General features: G+C 39.7%; 1 protein-coding gene, 1 non-coding gene and 1 pseudogene across 2 annotated transcripts; 2 read left to right on the top strand and 1 right to left on the bottom strand.

Moving 5' to 3' along the window:
• LOC141651847 (uncharacterized) overlaps positions 1-5,208 on the bottom strand; it is a 168,477-nt pseudogene extending 163,269 nt beyond the window's left edge.
• Positions 5,209-8,097: 2,889 nt separating this feature from the next.
• Positions 8,098-10,993, top strand: LOC141651841 (protein FAR1-RELATED SEQUENCE 5-like). Its single transcript, XM_074459537.1, has 5 exons — positions 8,098-8,624; positions 8,708-9,459; positions 9,784-10,052; positions 10,143-10,304; positions 10,922-10,993. Exons 1-5 carry the CDS (start codon positions 8,098-8,100, stop codon positions 10,991-10,993), a joined length of 1,782 nt encoding a protein of 593 aa, XP_074315638.1.
• Positions 10,994-24,001: 13,008 nt separating this feature from the next.
• On the top strand, positions 24,002-24,107 carry LOC141622031 (small nucleolar RNA R71). The gene has a single exon (XR_012532842.1). It is a non-coding gene; the product is annotated as a small nucleolar RNA R71 (small nucleolar RNA).
• Positions 24,108-24,638: the final 531 nt, after the last annotated feature.

Genomic DNA, 24,638 nt, shown 5'->3' with positions numbered 1-24,638 from the left:
TTCACGATGACGGTACCAAACAATGTGGAAGGCTTGTATTTTCGATCGGTAGGTCGGAAATACGTGTCGTTTGTTGACTGGGGAAGTCGAGGTCTAGAATTGTAAGGGAGAAAAGAGGGGGCGGACGCTCGCGTACCTTCAAATGGTGGCATTTGAGGGGTATTTATAGAGGATTGTGTGGTTGTGTGCATTTTGAGCGACGTGGCCGTATAGGCTACTCGAAGAGGCGCGAGCATGTCCGCGGGTGGTCGAGTTGTCTTGTCACTATCATGCATTTGGATTTATGGTTTGTTCTATCCTAGGTTTTGGATGTCATGATTGTTATACTTGACCATAAAGTATACCGTTTATACTTAGCATGGAAGCCTTTGTGATGCTTGTTTTTTGTGTTTGACTCGGTTTGACCTCTTGTTGGAGTCGGGATTTGAATTTTTGAGTCGGTTTTTGGTCCGGTGTCGGTTTTGATTCTAGTTAGTGTCATTGCGACCCCGTAGTCGTGCATAACAAACTCCATGTACTTTTGAAATGTTTTGAAAATGTTTTGTTTTTGAAATCGTTTTGAGTTTTCCGACGCATAGTTATACAAACTGTCGATCAAACGTAGCGATTCCTAAGCGTGTTGTAGTCCGATAATCATCGGGTGTTTGTTGGGGATTCAACAGATACTGGTTATCTACAAGTCTATGCCTAATGTTGGCAGTTATTCTTATATTAGTGACTCGATCATGACAGACCTTGTTGTTCCGGAAAAGAGGAAATGCTGCTGCAATTGCTTTGATTTTTGGCCTCGGCCTTCAGTCTTTGTATGGAGTCAGAAGTAAAATGAAAGACACTTACTCTGTGGGGAATTGACACAAGACATCTTATGAATTGATCAGGGTGAGTAAATGGAAGGAGAACATGGTTAGTCATGCTATATCCATCGGGAAACCAACGTTCATGAATTAGAGGACACAACATAGAGACCTCTTTGCCCTTGGACATGTGAATTTATGACCACATGTTCCAGAATCTCCAATATGATGTCCCATCTATGACGTCTTGGTTTGCAGAATAACCAATGAAGATCCCATCAACTAGTTCAGTTACCATAACTAACAACAACGCTCTGAAGTGGCCATCATGGTTTATAACCTTATGATGGTCAAAAAATGATTCACCTACCATGGAACATATATTGGTGAAAGGATATCCGACATAGTGGCGTCAATAGTAGCATGAATAAACTTAACTACAGAGCCTTTGTTGCAGTCTACAAAGATCAAGCTTTTGTGGCTGGCTTCATCTATTCGTGTAGCAAGCTGACCCGCCAGTAGATAGAAAGGGACAAGGGTGAGTAAAAGTGGTTCCTTGAGCCCATCGAGGAACTTGTTTGTGGTGAATGGTGTTAGGCGAGTAGTACTAGTAGTAAAGCATTTGACCCCCAGGATTACACAACCGATGTAAACTTCATGTAGGTAAGAGTGCAGATGAGAACCGCCAAAACGTTGCTAAGACTCCAGACTGAGAAACATATAACTCGGGTGAACTTTGTTAATGTAGAAACCAGGAAACACTAACAACGCAGGTGAACTTTTTTAATGTTGAAACCACGAAACATTAACAACACAAGTGAATCTTTTTAATGTTGAAACCAGGAAACATTGATAATTTGTTGAAACATTTTGAAGTTAGAGAATATAGTCTGAGAGTGGAAGAGGAAGAAGAGAACTGATTTGTAGTGTTGAAATGGCTGGATTGTGTAGGTATTATAGCCAAAATGGGAGAAGGTGGCTGGTGTGGTTGTAACACCCCCGCACGCCAGAATGCCTTACCAAGTACCAACCCAGTGTACGAAGGTGTTACCATCTCAGTTACCTGAGGTAGTAGATCAAATAGACAATGAAAGAACAGTTATATTATATTACTTAAAGTCTTTACAACCAAACTATAAAACGTGATACAAAAGGACAGCTATGACTACTACAGAGCTCTCGCGTCAGGACATCTATTCCGGTAGCGTGGTGACTCGAATCTCTCCAAGCCCAGCAGCAAACAGACTAGTTGTACCTACTAAACCAACTGCTCACCATCCCCAAACGGATCACCACAGATTTTACAAAACAACAACGGGGTCAGTTACTGAACAATTAAAGTAAGACAAGTACAATAAACAACCAGCAGATCGTCATCCTCCTCCGGTCTCGCGATCTCACATAGTAACCGACTACACACCGAAGTGTGTAGACCTGCCAGATTACCCATCGCAACAGGTAATCCTCGCCGCCACTGGGGGACCGCAGCCAATCCCCACCTAAATCTCGCTCATCAACAAGCGATATCCATGTCCCTTAATGTGCACATCCCCTCCCGTGACGGGTTCCACGGAGGGCGAACTAGGGTGTGAAGCCACTCCCGCAAGTGACTCCACCATAATCAACACAACACCATCACCATCACCACACCACACCACACCAACACTCCAACGACGATCAGCAGACAACAATCGTACGCAAAACAACTAATCTCAAATTAATTAAACAGGAACTGAGTAGGGAAACCCTACCTTATCGCCAACCATGAAAATGCATCCACAAACAGCCAAGCAAGACTCCGAGATGCATCCTACAATGATAACCACATCCTATTATACGACTACCCCAACAGTCTACTAAAAAGGACAACCAAACAGCGACTTACCTAGTGACGCGGACCAACGGTGACACGGACGACAACCACGCAAGCATCCTTCCTACCCAAACCCCGTCCCCTTCCATGGTTGAGGTCTAGGCTAAATGAGAGTGTATGGAGATATGGGTGATAGGTGAGAGAAAGATAAATTAGGTTTAGAGAAAGAGGAACTGTCGAAAATGAAATGAAACTTGCGAACTTGCGTTTTATATCCACGTCAACAGCAGCCATGAGTAAGCTCTACTCGGTCGATTATTCACACTACTCGACCGAGTAGTCCCTACTAGGTTGAGTAATCACTCCCGCAAGGCACTTATCCTCACCTAGCCTCTCTCCTAGGGTCTTTCCTGGTCAAAGGGTCGGTCAACAGAGTCTTTAAACATCGTGGGTATTACAGTCTTCCCCCCTTAAAAGGAACTTCGTCCCCGAAATTCAACCCAAAAATCTCAACTGCGAGGTTAGCCACCTAAGTGACGATCGATATAACACCAAGACGTACTAAACCCCGACCACCGCAAGATAATACAAAATGCACTACTACAAAACACTCATTTCACAAGACTCTGACTACTACAAAACTCACGACCATATTATCCAAATATAGCATCCAATTCTAATTCTCTTGTCGGTTACCACAATTAAGTTCATGACAACATAGCCGGAAAGATGAACATAGGAAGAAGGCATACATAGAAAGAAGATTAAACACTAAGGGACTTTGTTTTAACTTTTGAACATATGAACTTTTATATCACGATATGTTATCTACTCCTCTAAAAAGGAACTTCGTCCCCGAAGTTCATTACACCCAAAACAACGACTAACCGACCAGACAACCATTATAAGACATATACTTGATGCACGACCACACACACACCTATACGCATAATCAACAACTTACTTACGAACACTAAGCAAGGAAAAGATGCACATATCCTACTTAAAGAACTACACAAGTATATAAAAAAAACCATGGTACTACTGCCATCTCGAACACAATCACGCTATGTATTATCGTTACCACCATGCCTGAAACTCGTCCATAAGTTGTATCTATAAGTACAAGGTATTCTATACCAGAGTGTGGAGACACTAGCAAGATAACATAGTACACCCAAGACTAAAGGATTAAACATATGAAGCTAAAACGAACTGCAGCAAATTAAAATGAAATATCCTGATACTTGGCCGAGTATAAGAGTGTAGTCGACCGAATAGGTTCTACTCGGTCGAGTATGTTGTATACTTGGTCGAGTTTTCACGGGCATACAGCAATTACAGCACCTTAAGCACAAATTCGCCTACGAACTAACCTGCAACAAATCATGATTGCCATTCACAGTTGCGTGTCCATGTTTACCAAAGCATAAACATAGTATACGAAAACAAGTAACGGCCTTAAGGCAAAATACAGTCATCCAAATGAAAAGAGTACGACAAAACGAAATATCTATCAACAAAGTGAAAACAAGTCTAGAAATACAAGAAAATCACTCATAAGGACACTCCTCCATCTCATCACCACCACCTGTCCCAGATGTGCCAGCTACAGATGTACCTGCTCCCTGAAAGCCCTCAGCCGGTAGTCGCCTTCGCCTAGCTGACTGCCGTAGTTGGCTCCCCACGGACCCGCGAGGCAGCCAAACTCGGTCTCCTCTGGTGGCCTCCAAAAGCTGGGGTCGACTCCATAGTTGTGGAAGATACTTGTGTCTACTCCGAGCCTCCTCCACCAAACGGACTGTGCTAGCTCAGTTTCTATGCCCGGATTAAGGGCCATCTGATGCATGTTGCGGAGCACCAAGGTGGTGGAGATCTACTCAGTCAAGTCGCTCACCTGCGTCCTAGGATCATTCACTGTGGGGTAGGGCGAGTACTGCTATGAGTAGAAGTCCGGTGTGGAGTAAGAGGGCTCAGCCTCAAATTGGTCCACCCTAGGTTGTCTAACTCTACGGCGCTCATGAGGTGGGGGAGGAGCCTGCTGTCCCTCAAATGCCGCTGAAGGCTCAGGTAAGTCTAAGAGAATGGTGGGGTCGATCAAGTAATACCGAGGTCCGGTCTAAGTACACCACCCACGGGCTCCCACTCAGCTAGGTGGTCAACTACAGGAAGGCGTGCAGGGTCAGGAAGCACCATCCACGAGGATCCCCTCACTCTCCAAGCAAAAGACCCATCATCCATCTTTCTCAACCATCTGTTATTACACCAATACTTGGCGTTCATGGTAGGTACAGTCTCGAATAGCTCGTCCCCGGAGGGAGGTGGAGCCTTTAAGTCAGTAAGACGCTGGGCTAGGCGGGTCACTATGGCCCTGCACGAGATGTGACGATTCGGGGACCGTGCCATGTGATCAAGGTTAGAGCATACCACCCCCGGAGCACTATAGTAAAAGGGCTTCCTCCGATGGAGGTTCAAGTAAGACGTCAACAACATAACCTCATGGGAATTCAGCTTACTTACATCATCCCTCGCATACAAAAGGCAAGTTATCATACTAAGGAATATGCGGAGGGAGACATGCTGAACATCATTAATCAGCATGGCTCTACCACTAGGAGCGGGTCAGCCAGTCAGATAAGGAAGGTAAAGAGGTGCACCACTGTTCTTGGCTACATCACTAAGGTACCCCCCCTCTCCCTCTAGGCCCAGGTGGCCAGCAAACTCATGAAGGGTCAACTCATGGTCCTCATTCATGAGACGGAAAGAGACAGTCTTCTCTTACATGTCATACACAAATGAACTCAAGAATTTCAAGGTCAGGTGAGGGAAGGATTTCTTTCGCAGGTGGTATAGCCCCTCCATTCCCAAGATCTCAAAGATATGGACTATGTCTTCCTTAACTCCCAAGTCTCCAAAATCTTGGGGTTCACACACCGAGTAGGTCTGAAGGGACGACTCATCAAAGTTACGAAGGCCTTACGTTGCTTGAAGTCGGAAAAGATTACTGATAGATGTTCGTCCACCGGAGGAACAACGGGTTCATTACTAGATTGACCCGCCTCAAATTGGGTGTTTGCACGAGTCCGCTTGTTGGCTGGGGCTCTTGTTTTCGGCATGCTGCAAAAAGATGGGTTTTAGCAAGATTATATGAACAAGATTTTGCCATGGACGGACTGTTTCTGAATTGTATACAATTTAAGACGAACTTTTAAGACGAAATTTTCTCACAAGACACAAGGCATTTTAATAAAAGGGTCATTTTTATCACCAAGAAATCCTTGAAAGAGTATCCTAGACAATGAAAAGAGTCAAAAGTTCAACTTAGGGCAAAACCCTAGAAACTTTGTATCACTCAAGAAGCGATTTTTACATCATAGAATCGGGTTTGTGACGGCATAAACTAGGTTTGGAAGCAACTAAACTCAAGATAACAAGAGAAAGACACTAATTTCAGTTTACACATTGAAGGGATTCGGATTTGAGCAAGTGCATACCATAATTTAAGAATAATTGAAAGGAATTGATTAAAAACATTACCTTAAATGATGTTTTGGGCAAGCTGACAGGGGTGTCATATACCTATAAAAAATAACTAACTAAACTAACTATATAGCTAGGGAAGTTAGGTTGATCTCCTCAGGGAGGCAAGATATCTGTAAAAGTCCGTCTATTTGGTCACCAATGGGGGGGTTTGTAATTGGTTTTCTAAACTAAAAGGTTTAATGGAAGAGAAGCAAAGAAAGAGCAATAAAGACAGAAAATGAGAATAAACTATCAATAGAGAGGGGACATGTCAGGATTTCGGTTCACTACGTTAGTCCAGTGACTCAACTGTAAACAACTTAGATAAATTACTGCGAGACGGATATGGAAAGGTCCTTTCGGTCCACTTTCTATCCTAAATTACCACTAACTTAACATCCGTCCTCGTCAGGATAGTCTACTGTTCATAGCAGGCCTATTTAGTTCAATCTTCCGATCCAGGATTAAATTTAACCAGATTAAAAGGGTGACTCAGAAGCGTGCACTCAACTAAGTTGGTAAATACAGTTATATTGCTATGGGGACAGAGTCTCACAGTTAATTCATCTAGCTTATTCACTACATCGTCACATTTCTGCCGTAGATCCCCTAATCCTAACATGAACTGATTTAGCTACTCATATCGCTAATGTTGTCAATAGTAACAATATTGAAATAACTAATATAAAGCATAGTGAAATAACAATTAAAATGCATAAACACAGATTAGGGCAGAAATTAAGAAAGAACAAAACAAGTAATTAAGATGAATAAATGATAAGATTATGAATAAAAGAGAGTAAGGGAATACAATCGAATGAAAAAATTACTAAGTCCAAAATCTAAAACAAGCTCACAGACTAATTAAAGCCCATGACAGCCAAAACCACTCGATCGAGTAGTCTGAAACAACTCGATCGAGTACTTCTCCAAAATATCTACTCGATCGACCAAAATTGTTACTCGATCGAGTAACTCCTAATTCCAGCACTTCTTGATCGAGTACAATACTACTCGATCGACCAACCTCAGCCATAGAAACCACTCGATCGATCAATAAAACAGCTCGATCGAGTGTTCTTCCTCCAAAACAGCTCAAACTCGTGACCGACTGCTCCGTACACCGTTCCTTCACGCATCCCAATGCAGGATCTCACTCTGAACAATCCCGTCTCCTCAAAATGCATGCAAAAGGGACGAAAATGGTACGATTCTGCTACTTCCGCGTTCATTTCTACAAAATGGACAAAACAAACCAAAGTAGCCAATTCGGGGCATAATACTATATAAATAGTACGAAAGTACATGGAAATACGTGCTGAAATAGGCTAAAAAGACTATACAAAATGCACGTATAATTATTGTTCTTAATTTCAGCTTTATTTTCTCTTTATTTTGTACTTTCAGCTTTCAATCACATGTTCTTTTATTTTTTGCCAAATATTCCCAATTATTAGTCATCTTTACTATTGTTCTTATAATTATTGTACCTAAAAATATTTTATGTGCATTTTAATTCTTATTTCATGTTTTACGTTTTTGTTTGCCCTAAGATTAAGTTGTCATATTGATATTCTTACAAAATATGGTTGTTGTGATATGAATTGTCTAATTTAGTAAAAGCTGATGGGTGTGATATGCATGTAGTCTCATTTTGTGCCTTACAGCAAGTGTGTTTTTGTTTTACAAAATATGTGATATTGTTTTCCAGAATTCTTGATATTGTTTATGGGGATATGTAACATTGTTCAGTCACCGGTGTGATATTGTTTTTTTTACACCATGTGTGATATTGTTTTACCGAATATGTGATATTGTTTTTCTGAATTTATGATATTGTTTAGCCGGATATGTAACATTGTTCAGAAACCTGTGTGATATTGATTTCCTTCATATCTGTTAACTTTTTCTTGTTTGTTTACATTGTACTTTTGTTGCTACTTCTTGCCAGATCCTACAAGTACTGTAATGTCTTCTTACCCTAACGATATTCATGTGTCTGCAATTATCTCTAACGATAGTAACGATATTCTTGAGTCTTCAATTACTTCTACTGTACATATTGAATCACCTAATGGACCTAACTCTACTCCACATGTTGAACAACATTTTGTTCCTTCTCGTGTGCATCAACTTCTTTTGGACTCCACACCTGGTGGTAGTGAATTGTGGACAAGGAAAGTTGCACTTGAGTTTAAACCTCATATTGGACAGTTTTTTGGGACCTTGGAAGAAGCTATTAGTTTTTATGGTGTGTATGCCGAAGCATGTGGTTTTGAACCTTGGAAGTTTTCCCAAAAAAGGTCAAGTTCTGCTGATGTGCAGTATAAATTTGTTGTTTGTAACCGTGAAGGTTTTATAGATCGTAAAAGGAAGGCTATTGTTTTACATAGTGGAGAGGAGCAGGCAAATCCCAAGCCATTTGATATTAGGAACACTAAACTAACTATGATTGGTTGTAGTGCTATGATTGAGTTTCGCTATAATGGGGATGGGTATGTTGTTTTCCAGTTTCGTGAGTGGCATAATCACTGTCTTTGTTCACTTAGAAATCAACAATTTCAAAAAAAAAACACAGGCACCTCCATCCTTACCATAAAAAGACAATTATGGATCAGTCAAGGGTTAATCAAGGCCCAACAACAACATTTAAAATTCTTAAGGAATATGTAGATGGCTATGAGAATGTTGGAGCTCAACTGGTTGATTTAAAGAATTTTGGAAGGGATATCAAATGTTTCATAGGAGACCGGGATGTTCAACTGTTTGTTAACCATTTCGAGGATAAATGTGATACCAATGAAGGTTTTTACTTTGCTTATAAGGTGGATTCTGGGAAATGTTTGGTTCGTGCGTTTTGGTGTGATGCAAAGTCTCGTAGAAACTACTCTTTGTTTGGTGATTACATCACTTATGATCCAACTTACAGTACGAATAAATATTGTATCGTCTTTACTCCTTTTACTGGGGTACACCACCACAAAAGGTCAGTTACGTTTGCTGCTACATTGCTATTTCATGAGGATGAAGACTCGTTCATGTGGGTCTTTGAAAAGTTCCTAGATGTATTGGGTCAGCGAGAGTCACACTGTATAATAACTGATCAATGTGCTGGAATAAGGAAGGGTTTGCGTGCTGTTTTCAAACATGCTAGGCGCAGATATTGCATGTGGCATATCATGCAAAAGCTCACTGATAAGGTTGGGCCTGCAATATCGAAAGAGACTGATTTTGTCAGCCGTTTGAATGCTATTGTTTGGGATGATGAGTTAGAACCTCTGGAATTTGTAGAAAAGTGGTCTCAGTTGGTTAATGAGCATAATCTTGAAGGTAATTCCTAGTTGTCAACCATGTTTAGAAAAAGGAGAAAATGAATCCCAGCTTATTTTCGTGATATTCCTATGGGTTTTCTATTAAGAGCAATTCAACGATCTGACAGTCAGAATAATTTTTTCAAGCGTTTTGAAAATGCACATGGTACACTTGTTGAATTCTGGATGCGGTTTCAAAGCGCCATTGATGTACAACACCATACTCAAAAGTAACTTGACAGAGATGATGATTGTACTCTTCCACAATTATCAACGTCTCTTAAGTTGGAAGCTCATGCTTCCAAGCTTTATACACATTCTGCTTTCGCTGATTTTCAACTAGAAGCTACTGCTTCTATTTGTTCCCTTAGTGTTGGTGGCTTCACACCACCTGCCAACGGTATAGAGGTAATTGGTATAGCTGATGCTAGAACGCAGAAGACCTATCAAATCGTCTACAATTCTATAACCAATGATGTTGAATGTTCTTGCAAGTTGTTCAACAGAAAGGGTATTATTTGCAGACACATTATCTGGGTTTACTCTGGGAAACAAGTAGACACTTTGCCTGATAAGAACATCCTTATGCGGTGGACCAAGAATGCACACAAGGTCCCTCTTTATAGTTTACATGGTAAGCTAATGGATGACTTTGATGCCACTGATTTAAGAAAGATGGAGATGTGCAAGTTATGGTCATAGTTCTACGCAACTACCGGTGTGCTCAAGAATGTGCCTACCAATGAGATCACTGATCTTGTTGACACACTGAAGCAATTTAGGGTCAAACTCAATCCGCAATCAGAGTCAACGACCAAAGAGCAGGAGTTGGAGATGCTTCTTGGTTGCAGTTCCTCAACTGAGGTGAGGATTTTACCACCTCGTCAGATAAAGAACAAGGGTAGTGGGAAGAGAATGATCTCTAAAAAGCAACAATGAATAGCCAAAGCGGAGAAGCCTAAAAGGCTTTCTCATAATTGCAAGCAAATGACTCACCATGATAAGCGTAACTGTCCTAATGCTTTTGTACGTGATGCCGACAATAATGTATGCTCACCATGACAAGTCTGTGTATGAAACATTATATATGGTCACGAGTTAGAAATAATATCACACGTTATTATTTATAATATCACACCTTATACTAAACAGTATCACTATTTCAAGATAACAAAATGTGATATTGTTTGTAATGGTCATGAGACAGAAATAATATCACATGTTATTATAAATAACATCACTGCTTATATAAAACAATATCACTGTTTCACCTTATTTTTATATTTTACTGGGAGTTCAGAAACAATACCACACGTTTAATATCACACCATATACTAAACAGTATCACTATTTCAATATAACAAAATGTGATATTGTTTATTATGGTCACGAGTCACAAACAATATCATACGTTATTAGAAATAATATCACTCCTTATATAAAATAATATCACTGTTTCACCTTATTTTTGTATTTTTCAGGGGAGTTCAGATGAGGATGATGCTGATGATGGTTTATCGGTCGAAGGATTTTTTATTGATGGCGCTCATTAAATATAGCAGCAGCAAATAGACTACATACTTTGTTACTACACCACAAACTTCATCATTAGAGTATAGATTATACGTTATTTTATATAGAATATACTCGGGTATAATATTGGTTCATTTTATTCGTCTCAATTGTCTTATTTATGTATTTTTTGTGATACCGAGAAACAATATCACACATTATATTTAAAAATTTCACATCTTACACTAAACAGTATCACTTCTTCAGAAGTACTTTACATCCCTCTTGTTTTAAAATTTTCACATCTCATTTTTTGTGTGCTGTCAAAATACATCACACCTAGTGTATAAAAATATCACAAACTGTGAAACAATATCACAAACATCAACCTAAAATATCGCAGTTCATAATAAACAATATCACATTTTTTAAAACCATCATTATTGTTATTTACATTTATTATGCTTCTGCTGTTTTTGTAAAACAATATCAACCTGTGTACGCAACAATATCACAACATTCTAAAAATAATATCAAAGTAAGATTTAAAAATCCATATCCACTGTTTTTGAGATTCAATACCACATAGAAATATGTTATTTGTTAGCAAACTGTGTGATATTGTTTAGCAAACTGTGTGATATTGTTTTACTGCATCTGTTTGTATGATTGAGAAGCAATATCACAACAATTATAGCACAATATCACACGAAACTTAAAAGAATATCACACTTTACCAAGGTTGAACAATATCACACATTTAAAACCATCACTATTATTATTTACATTTATTATGCTTCTGCTGTTTTTGTAAAACAATATCAACATGTGTACATAACAATATCACAACATTCTAAAAATAATATCAAAGATTTAAAAATCCATATCCACTGTTTTTGAGATTCAATACCACATAGAAGTATGATATTTTTAGCAAATTGTATGATATTGATTAGCAAACTGTGTGATATTGTTTAGCCAACTGTGTGAAATTGTTTTACTGCATCTGTGTGATATTGTTGAGAAGGAATATCACAACAATTATAGCACAATATCACACGACACTTGAAAGAATATCACACTTTACCAAGAGTTATATCAGATCCAAAAGAGCCATCAATACTTCTTTACCATTATAAAACGTTTACCATTAGATTCCTTGTCCTACTAACATTACATCCATTTAGTTTCAATTACAACTTTGTGCTAACAAATCTAGTAGCCCTAATTTCTTTCTCTACTCTACCTCGGTTCTTAGGATTTGCAACGGTCTTTACCCTACCTCGTTTGTCTAACACCCAACCTATCCGACCAAGATAATTAGAGTGTTACCATCTCGGTTTCCCGAGGTAGTGTTTCAAAACTCCAATCAAAGAAAATTTTATTAATGTGATGTCTAATGAATTACATAAACGTAAACAAATGAATAAATAAAATACAACTCCTGACATCTATACTCTTCTAGCCAACTAGATTCGTCTCGTGATATCATCAAGCTTGTCTCATTTCCCGCGCACTATCCAAATAACCTGAACATAACTTGCTCCCCATATGATCAAAGGACATCATATGGATCGACACGGGCCATCCCAAAAGAGATAGGTGACAAAGACACAGACACAACAAACGTCAGTTTCAATAAATATATTAAAGTGTGACACGATTCGAGTGAGAGCATACAACATGACTATGATATGAATGAGCCACTGTCAAGCAACCTACACCATGAAACCGGGACACGCTCAGACATACAGATAACCACAAACGGTTATCGGGACACGCCCAGACGTATCGGGTCCGGAAGTCAACCGAATCCCCTGCCAGACGTCGTGTCTCAACCACACACGTCCCTCCAAACTCAAGTCATTAATATGCATATCCCTCTTGGAGTGGGAAAGCTCCAAGAGACGACCCAAGCGGAAGACGGTCTCCCAACCGCCTTCCGTCTCCTCAACAACAATGAACAGTCTCAACCATCATATTACCCAATATATATGACAACACAATAAACACAAGATGCCACACAATATGCCAATTACCGACTCATCCGACCGTCTCAACCAAAATCATGTTATAATGCAATGACAATTAAAATACGACTCACATGACAATTCAAATGCATATTTAAACTGAGTAGGATTAACCGACCTCACAGCAAATCCGCATAAGCAAACCGTCACACAAGCTAGGTCCGTCTCGTAAAACCGTCTCACAAAATCCATTTCCTAAAATACGATAATAATACAAATACGTATAAATATACTCATCTAATCATACAAATACGTATAAATATACTAATCTAATACATATTTAAATACGTATAATTATACGTATCTAATTATATCAATACGTATAATTATACGTATTAATACGTATACGACTAAATAAATATGAATTAACTTAATTAAATAAAACCCGTCTTATACGACTTACCCAAAACCAGACATATATCCCAACCACCACTACACCACCGTGAGCCGCCACAGCCACCACGACCTTCTTCTGCCGCCACCGGCCATCACCACGGCACCCATTTACACTTCCAATTTACTCGACCCATCTTCTTTCCCGACTCGTTTATTATTTTACTATACTTCTCGTATTATTTTGATTTATTAATTATAATTGCTGTAATTAATTATTTAAAAGTACATAAATCATTAATATCACATTTACTAAATAACGGTGTATTACAGTCTTCCCTCATTACAAAGAAATTCGTCCCGAAGTTCACCCAAAAAATGCTACAAAAGCCTCATAAAACCATCCACACATCTGAATGCCATTTCAACCCACTATCATTGCAACACAATTAACTTTCTTAATCACAATCATTATCATACTTATCAAAATGTATCCCAAAATTAACTCAAAACACGAAAATGTATCACAAAATAAACTTAAAACATGAGGTGTCACATTCTACCCTCCTAAAAATAAACTTCGTCTCGAAGTTTCGGAACTACTACTACCTTATTAAAACAACTAACAACTTAAATACTTATAAATGATAAGACTCCACTCCTCCTAATAAACCCTAGTTACTCTTCTCCCCACTCTCTTGTACGGTGCTAGCTGTTCCAAATGTCTTTCCACCATTACTCTGATCAACTCCTTTGCCTTGCCTATTATTGTAGCTCTGATTGTAGCTATTATTAAAATTCACCTGATTGCTCCGGCCCCCGGTCTTCTGATTACTCCCATAACCTGACATAGGAGTATAGTAACCCCCATTCTAATTCCCATTTCCAACACCACTCCCTTGCCTCTCCAAATTTACCCTACACTCAAACCTCCTATGTCCCGGCTTCCCACACCTGAAACAATTCACATTACTAGCTCCACTAGACAACCCTCCACACTCTGTTTCTTACTACCTCCTGCACTCTCAGTTGTAATTTCTACCTTCCTCTTCTCGCCCTTCCCCTTCTTTTCCTCCTTCTCCCTCTTCTCTTCCTTTAACATATCGGCAATCCTCTCTGCGTACCCAGCACGTTGATAAACATCCATGGTACTTGGTTGACCAGCTGGAAGTCTCTTCTTAATAGTAGTTGTTAATCCCTTTTGAAATCTGAGTGCCAACATCTCAGCACTAAAATTCAAGTCAGCTACATATTCTGATAATTCCATAAACCTGTTATAATAAGTCTCTACTGTCATCTCATCAGTCATCCTAAAACAATTAAATTCAGCTCTCATCTTACTCCTAATATGTTCTGGCACAAATATAGCTCTCATAGTCTCCTTAAAACCCTTCCAAGTGATAAAAGGTTCATCACTCTCCCTCCAAGCTTCCCTTAAGACCTCCTTATTACGATTCCACCACAAACCCGCTTTTCCCCTCAAATAGTAAGCAGCTTGGTCTACCTGTAGCTCCGCAGGACAACTCAGTAACTCAAAAAGGTTATCGAACTCCCTATGCCAATCTCCTAGTAAAGATGGTTCACCTAATCCGTCATATTTCGTCGGGTTATGTCTTGCAATATTAGCACTCATCTTTGCTGGATCCTGAACTGACCCCTTAGCCTTCAGTGCCGCAGTCAAAGCCTCATTCATAAATATCAAACGATCAATCTCTCTTGGGACATGGTAGAGGGTGTAGGCGTAGATCTCTTTGGTGGCATGGTTCTATAAAAGTAAAACAGACAACATAAGTTTCTACCCGATGAAAGATTGCTTAACATTTTTAAATATCCTATACTTACAAAACAAGGTTTGATCAATTCTATCCTTTCTCACCCCTCTTTATGCCCTCCTATCATCACTCTCACATCCCAACTATCATAGGTTAAGAATTGATAAAACATTTATATTAAACTTTTGGTAAAACTTGCGTTTTCGGAAATCAAAGTCAAGCTGTAACTTAAAAAAAAAATCACTATTAAATAACCGTTACATTCTACGTTGAGTTTTTATACTTTTCAGAGAATATAAAGAATTTTTAAAGCATGAGAAAAAGGATTAAGTCCAAATCTCGAATAATCATTTTATAAAGATTTTTACAATTCAGTGGGTCGAAACAGAAACTGATCAGCAATTTTTCAAAAACTATAGTCAAGTTGTAAAAATCACTATTAATTATCAAAAATTCACCTTGCAACGTGGCTTATCAATTTGAAAACATATGGGAAGCTTTTAAATAGTGGAGTTGGAATTAATCAAAAATATTAAGCACATATTAAATGAGGAATTTTACAAAATTGTCTGTCGAAAACATAACTGTACAGGAAAATTCTGACCCCTGTCAACTAAATTATTTATTTCTCCCAAACCGTAAAACCTTTAAACATGAGACCAACCACATTGGTAAGCTAAATCACTGGGTTATTACTAATAAAAATTTCAACCTTAGACAATAAACGGAGGTGAAATGGCAACTAAATCAAATAGGGGTAAAATCTGATGAAAAAAAGTTCAGCTCTAAGTTCCTTTTTACTATGTCACAACCCGTCATTAACACCCTCCTACTCCTATATCAACACAACTTAGTCAATAAACTTTCTCACACGACTAGTATCTACTCTAAAGCATTCATCTCACAAGTTTTAATAATTTCATAATATATTGTAAATAACATGGCTTCGGGATTCACATAACCGCATATCGCTAGACATGATACTACTATAACATCCAGTCACATAATCAATAATATCGATCATATTTACTTCATGCTTATGATCAAAACAATTCAACATCAAATCCTTATTTCATCCATCCCACTCTCCTTAAAATCAAGGTTACGTCTCGTAACCTTGGTCATCAACGAAACAATCCACATCCAAGGCACAATGGCTCCTAAGAAAATAAACAACATTCATTTTAAATTTACCCCACTCTTCAATATCTCCCAAGGTAACCGGTTCAAAACTGGAAGGGCCGGGGCTCGGAGTGAGGGTACCTTCTCATCCTAAGCCAAAAAGGGCTCCTAACAGTTTCTACCCGGGTTCATTTTATTAGACACATCCTATATTCATTATTAGCTTCATTGGTTAGGCCTAAGGATCGTTTTGCTCTGATACCACTTTGTAACACCCCTATTTATTTAGGAGCCTTTAGCAAGACATTCCCAATAAATAGGACTGTTACCATCTCGGTTGCCTGAGGTAAATGATACAAATTAAAACAAACCAAAGTACTTTAATAACTTTAACTGAAATAATGGTTTTATTACATTGCCAACCGATTAAATTTAAACCTTTAACATTACAATATACTACGCAGCGGAAATTACAAAAAAATAAAGTTGTATAAGTCAACTAAGTGATCTAGACAACAACTATGGTCCAAGTTGAGCTCACATCCCAATGCTCCTAAGTCAGCTAATCTTTAGTACCTGTCAAATCTGCTCCCCATTATGGTTCATCATAGGTGTTCACGAATACACTGTCAACCACGACGTTGAGTAGGACAACAATCTCAAGACAGATAATATAAATAGTACAAATATTCGAACACCAACGCTAAATCAACTTTTCTCCCAATACACCACCACGAAGGTATTAAACGGTGTCTGCCAGTAAGTTTATAATACATCACCCGAAGGCTTATACCATGATGTCTACCTCAGCCAGTAAGTTTATATAACATCACCCGAAGGCTCTTACCATGATGTCTACCTCGGCCAGGCTAAACCTGATATCCAACTCATTATCAAACCAACTGTAGCAACAATAATGGCTACCTACTACACCGTCTTAAGAACATCCAATAAAACCCCTTCCAATCACAATATACAAGATATGTATAATCCAATTATCCAAACAGTTCAATTCAATTAACACAACATCCAATTAAATGAGAAGGTACACAATTAATAGGTCGAGTAGAATCGTTATCATACCTCTTCGGCAAATACTCCCAAATAGCAGTCCAATAAGGTACTTAGAAATATTCCACTTCAAAACCGTCACCTAAACAATAACAAATTATTTATTCAAAATTTTATTATTTATACTTTATTTATAATTCAATATTTATGTTAATAACTTGTTATTATTAATTATTACGATATTCAAAACCCGATTTAAGAATTAAACAAACCCAAACAAGCCCGTCTCGAAAACCCGAATCATCAACTACTAATTAATTAATTAATTAAATTAATCCCAACAATTCCCATAATCCCGTGTCAACCCGTCCTATATACATAACACACCCAAACACCCAACCCTTTAAACCCGTAACACTACACCCACAAAGCCCGTGTCTTGTGCCCACACCCGACACCCCTTTAAGCTGCCACCACCACGACCCCCAACGTTCTCTAACCACCAGCAAAACCATCCCCTACAACTCACAACCTCACGCGCCTAGCAACAACAAACACGTACATTACTAATTACCGAAAACCCGACATTGACAAACACCGTGTAAAGAACCTCTCGCCACTTCCACCACAGCCACCAATACCGCCTATAGCCACCAACGTTGACACCACTGTACTACGGTGACTCCATAGGTGGTCCCCTTTCCCCGGTACAGTCGCAAAAATAACCACAATGTCCGTTTTAAGACAGCCACGGCAATACCCCTGTTCTACTCTGTTTTCGCGTTTTTCCGACTCACCACCGTACCAAACACCACCCAACATCACCCAAGACCACCCATCACGGTCGACCCACAACCCAGATGCCAACCCTAACCCAAGTCTGGTCCAATTCAGTCGAATTACTGGTCCAATGCCGAGTAACACCCATGGATTAACCCAACAAACACCAACACAAAACCCCGGTCAAACACCCCCTCCCCGACGGTCAACGGCGGTTCGACGTGGGTCCGATCAACCTCTTGTGTCCCACAGTCAAGGTCATGGTCTCGGGTCAGTCAACGGTTGTCTATTTAACGAGTTATAAGGAGGCAAAGGGTATACATAAGACGGTTTAAAGAATTACCTTGAGGCGACAATAAAAGCTATGTTCTTCCTTCTTTCCGTCTTTAGCTCCCTTCTCTCTTTAACCAATTATTTTCAGATTCTTATGAAGAATAATGTCTATTGTTGTAGGTTGTCTTCTATTTATATAGCTAGTAGGTTAAGCTTATATGGAAGGAAAATATGTGATTACCATAATATTATTATTATTATTATTATTATTATTATTATTATTATTATTATTATTATTATTATTATTATTATTATTATTATTATTATTATTATTATTATTATTATTATTATTATTATTATTATTATTATTATTATTATTATTATTATTATTATTATTATTATTATTATTATTATTATTATTATTATTATTATTATTATTATTATTATTATTATTATTATTATTATTATTATTATTATTATTATTATTATTATTATTATTATTATTATTATTATTATTATTATTATTATTATTATTATTATTATTATTATTATTATTATTATTATTATTATTACTATTATATGTAATTTACCATATCATTAATATTATTACTATTAATACTATAACATAATTACTGTTTATTATTATTATATGAAATACGATTACTATTATTATTATTATTCTTCATGGGCTATACAACTACTACACAAGCTTGGCCCATTTACACTTCTAGTTTACTCGACCCATCTTCTTTCCCGACTCGTTTATTATTTTACTATACTTCTCGTATTATTTTAATTTATTAATTATAATTGCTGTAATTAATTATTTAAAAGTACATAAATTATTAATATCACATTTACTAAATAACGGGGTATTACAAAGGTAGTAGGTGGGCGGATCGGTAGGTGGTACTCGGGTAGAGGTGGTGGTCGGGCGCCCCGTGCAACAGTAGGCAAAGGGGCTAGACGGGGGAGACTGTCACAAGGAAGGTCTACGGACAGGGAACCATCTATCTTCCATGTCCGGTAGTATGTGGTCAGCCAAGTCTAAGAGTGCATGGCAGCTAGGCTCAGATACCTATCACCGTCAATGTAAGGTAAGTCACGAGGCAAGACGGTGAGGAGAGAACGGGCAAGAAAGGTGGCTATGCCACCGCAGACGATAGTACCCATCACCTTCTCTCCCTGAGCCTGGAAGTACTTGGCGGTCAAATAATCGATGTTGAGGGCAAAGGGACCCTCGCCGTCGATGTTCGGGTAACCGCCTAAGATAGAAAGCTCGTTGTTGTTGATGTTGTTTTGCTCCTTTCGGCCAACGATAGTACTTCCCATCAGTCCGAGGAAGTAACGGGCGGGGGGTAGGTGGACCTGAGAGAGCTTTCGCTCGTGAAAAGGGGTCTGTGTCAAAGCCCGCCAAAGAAGACTAATGACCTTCCTAGGGGCAGAAGTGTCACCCCTGAAGGAAAGGCCCAGCCGGGTACGAAACTCCTCAAGTGTCATAGAAAAGGTCCGGTTACACAACCGAAAAGACACAGAAAGACTAGTAGGGACATCGTCGTGTGCCCCTGAGGAGAAGGTAAAGGAGCTAAAGAACTCAAGGCTCAGCTCCCTAAAAGTTTGGCCACTCATAGTGATGAGTCCGGCCATCCCCGTGCCCCGTAGAAGCTCACAGACTGGCTCGTAGAAGCCGAGCCTCTGAAGTGAAATACGGCAAAGAAAGCGCGTAGGGAGAAAGTCACAGTCAACTAAGCTATAAAACCTCTCACGATGAATACCATTAATAAAAGTTACCTGGGGGAACTCAGGGTGAGAGTCGAGGGTGTCGTCCACTCGCATCGTGACCGCACCAGCAGACACACTAGGAGTAGGTGTAGCACGACCATGACCGCAACCTCGGCCCCGGCCTCTAGAACCTGAGGTAGAAGACCGTCCAGTGACGGTACGAGGAACTAGATCCGCCCAAAAATCAGCTGCGGTTGTAGGTGAGTCCGCCATGGCTGAAGTAGAGGCTGTAGCTGCAGCTGTGACTGAGGTGGTAGCTAAAACAGGTCTAGCAGTAGTGCTAGCAGGAGCAAAAACAGTACCGGCAGCGGAAACAAGAAAAACAGAGCCAATGGCTGCGGTACTAGTAGGTACGGAGGCGGTGGTGACAGCAAGGACCACCGTCTTAGGCAAGGACGGACTAACAGTCGAGCTAGTGGAAGGCACAGAGCTAGAATCCATCCTAAACAAATAGGTCGAGGGAAAAGCAATAAGAAATCAGCGTGAAAATAGCATGAAAATTTCTCTAAACAGTCGAACAATTCGACTAACAGCCCAAAAATTCCCAACTTTTCCTCCAAAAATTCGAATGATAACAGGTAAACAACGATAGGGGAAGGGTGGCAGATGACAGAAGCAGCAAATTAAGCAACAATTGAGGCAAATGGCAGCAGCAAAAAACAGTTTACAGTCAAAAATTTCGACTGAAATTAGCCCTAATCGCAAATTTCCCATAAAATTTCGAATTAATCATCTAAAAATAAATGAGGCGAGGGAATTAATCTTCAAGTAGGGTAAATTAAGCATAAGAACATAATAATAGTCGAAAAATTCGACCCAAGATGAATACCGAACCCTAATTCCTAATTCATTTCATAAAAGGCAAAATTAATGAAATTAAAATGCAAAGAATCATAGGAATTACTTACTTGATGATAAGGAACCTACAAATAGCAATTAATCGATAATCAACAAGCAACAATGGCGATTTTTGATCGAAAAACCGCGAAACCCTAAAACCCTTAATTTACCGTGTAAAATAGCGTAAATCAAAGGGGAAGTAGAGGGCGAATGACGATTAATTTGCAATAAACAAAATGTAGGTTGTGGATTTGGCAAATGGGCAAGAAAATGGAGGATTTAGGGGTTTTTTTGATCGCAAATAAGGGGGTAGTCGAAAAAATGAAGAAGAAATGAAATAATAAAACAAAAAAGGAAGTTAAAGAGACTCCCTGCGTGTAATTTCCAATTTCACTCGATCGAGTGGTTTAGAACTGCTCGATCGAGAACTTCTTGTATTCATCTACTCGATCGAGTAAAAAGTTACTCGATCGAGAAGTCCCCTTTTCAGCTTTTGTCGATCGAGTAATATGGGATCATTCGATCGAACATAATTCACTCGATCGAGTACAAAAAGTACTCGATCGAGCTCTTTTCCTCGTGTAAGCTCTTGAATTCGCGTATAATTCCCCAAACCTGCATAAAAACACTAACAAAAATATCCCAAAATACCAAATACGAATAGTAACAATCTATAGTCTTCTAATCTATGCTAAAAATGTCTAAATTCTAATTGTCCTAATTAAAAGCAATAAACAAATCCAAAAGAAATTAAAAATTGTTTATACAATTTGTTACACGGGGCATTTCCCCGCTCACTTCTCAAGGCAATTTAGTAGCCCCTCGGAGGGCTCCTGACTAGAGGACGTCACCTCAGCAACATTGATCGTCCTCTTCAATTTCCATGAGCTTGAACTTGAATCGTTAGGAGGAGAATAGTTGACGTCTACATACGCGCGAACTTTTCTCGTCCTTACTCCTTTCTCACCAGCTTTAACATCATCGCTCCCACTTCGACTGACATTAATTGCACAATACTTATTGACAGCCCCTGCTTTATCTTCATCTGTACCTGCAGCAAGTAAAACAGACGAACTTTACTCCTTTTTGCTCTCAATCTGAAGTGGAGGGGTCACGATAGCAGCACAATATTCCAAATTTTCATTTGGAGTGTCAATAGAAGGGTCATTAGAAGAGAGGGCATTGCAAGGCTGAGCTTGCATGGGAGCCCTCCAGGACTTAGACTGATGGATTATCAATTCCTCGTCCCCAACCTGGAAAGTCAATGTCTTGCCCCCCGACGTCTATCACTGCACGGGCAGTAAATAAAAATGGTCTCCCTAAAATTATAGGGGTATGGGTAAATTCGGGAATGTCAAGTACAACGAAGTCAACGGGAATAAAGAACCTCCCGATCTTAACAGGTATGTCTTGTATGACATCTAATGGTCGTGATATACTACGGTCGGCCATCTGAACAGTCATATTTGTGCAATTAAACTTGGTCAAACCAAGTCTCTTAGCCAGAGACAACGGTAAGACACTCACGCTAGCGCCAAGATCGCATAACGCGTTATCAATTAAGTGGGTACCAATATGACAGGGAATCGAAAAACTACCCGGGTCTGACTGTTTGGGAGGTCACTTATTCTGAACTAGGGTCGTCCCTACCTCGGTTAAAGCTACCGTTTCATGGTCGTTAATGTGCCTCTTACGTGATAAAATTTCTTTCATAAATTTAAGGTAAGAGCGTACCTGTGTCAGCAATTCGGCGAATGGCACAGTAACTTGCAAGCTTTTCAGGAGTTCAGCAAATTTGCCGAATTGTTGATTAGCCTTAGTAATCTGCAGCCGCCTCGGGAAGGGCACCGTGATGGGTATCTCGAGCCCTTTGTTCCTCTCTTCCAATGTATCAGCCGGATCAAGCTCTAAATCCTTCGATCGAGACTTCTTTCCTCTCGAACGTGGTCTTCCAGGCGATAATTCACTCGATCGAGCTTTAGCAGGCTGTCGATCAAGGTCTTCTTTGTCAGCAGCACTCGATCGAGCAAAAATATCATTCGATCGAGTAGATTCTTCAACAAAATCATGCGATCGAGCATTTTTATTTACTCGATCGAGCTCTTCTTTTTCCTGTTCACTCGATTGAGCAGAAATTCCACTCGATCGAGTCCTTTCTTCAACATTTTTACTCGATCGACCCCCAAAAATCAGTCGATCGAGTATTTTCTTTGTCGTCAGCTCTTTTTCTTCGATAGAACACTGTTCATCAGCAGTAATTACCTTCCCCGGGTCTGATTTCGGTCCTTCATATGAATAATCGCTCCTCAAGTTGATTAAATTCACCGTCTCATGTGGATTCTTATCGGCTTGTGATGGTAAATGTCCCGGTTTCCTTGTGGACTGGTTCGCGGCTAACTGGACAACTTGAGTTTCGAGTGCCTTGATAGATGCATCTTTTTGTTTGTCACTTAGCTGCCACTGCTTTGTCAAAGACTACAACATCGTCTTCAACTCACCTATCTCACTTACCCTACCAGATGATGGTGCACCTTGATTAGGTGTAGGAAAGGAAGGAGGCTTCTGAAAGCCTTGTTGAGCCTTATGAGGAGGGACATATGGCTGCTGCTGCTGCAAGGAAGGGGTAGGATTGAGCATATTTTGACTTGTCCACCTCAAATTGGGATGGACTGCCCCTTGGTTATTATAATAGGAACCCCTTCCTTGCCTGTATTGTTGAAAAGCAAGGACCCGTTCCTTCTATGTAAGACAGCCAACAGCAGTGCGACCGTCGTTGGTCCCACACCTCTCACATGTGACAGTCTCCCCTCTAGTAAGCAAATGGACCGTCTAAGGCTCCCCAGCAGAATGCAGCTCCAACTTATCAAACCTAGCATTCATGGCTTCCAGCTGAGCCACAACTTGCTTATCGACTGCATGAAATGTTCTAATACCCTCCCTCGGGTTCCCATACTCAGCACAGTGGGTCGCCATCTCTTCAATAAGGGCCCATACCTTATCATCGTCAGTGTTCTTTTGGAATCTTCCGTTAGATGATGCATCAAGTATGGCCCTGTGATCATCGTACAGCCCATTGTAGAACTGATTGGACAGAAACCACGGATCAAAACCATGGTAAGGAAGAGACCTCACCAACCTCTTGAAACGGCACCATGCTTCATAGAAAGTTTCATCAGGTGCCTGCTTGAAACTAGTGATTTTTGCCCTCAACTGATTAGTGCGCTGTGGAGGGAAATACCTCTTATAAAAAGCAAGAGCAAGGGTCTTGAGTGTGTTCCAAGTCAGTCAGCCACTCCCTAGCTGATTCCGTCAAAGAAAAAGGAAACATCACCTCCTTAATTTTGTCTTGAGTTACCCCCTTTGTGGCGGGGATAGTAGAATAGTAGCCCGTAAAGACCTCCATATGCTTCCTCGGGTCTTCACCTGCCACACCTCTAAAGAGATTTCTCTCCACCAGATTGATATAGGACGGACGGATGTCAAAAGTATTCCCATCCTCAGTCTGGAGATTGAAACGTTTAGGAATAGATGATGCTTTAGGCTCCGAATGACTAGCAATATTCGGCATCTTTACTGGTTGGTTTACAGAATTGAAAGTCTCTTCTTCAAAAGATGGATTTTCTGTAAATAGGAAATGCTGAAGTTCGGGTTCGAAAGTACTCAAGGCTTCCTTTCGTGATTCTTTTTGCAGACGGTCTATGCCTGAACAGTCTATCTGGCTCAGAATCAGCTGGAACTAACTC

This window comes from Silene latifolia, chromosome 1 (genome assembly GCF_048544455.1).
Source record: "Silene latifolia isolate original U9 population chromosome 1, ASM4854445v1, whole genome shotgun sequence".
Lineage (NCBI taxonomy): Eukaryota > Viridiplantae > Streptophyta > Magnoliopsida > Caryophyllales > Caryophyllaceae > Silene > Silene latifolia.
The sequence above is the reverse complement of the archived record's forward strand: the minus strand, read 5'-3'. Positions and strand labels throughout refer to the sequence as shown.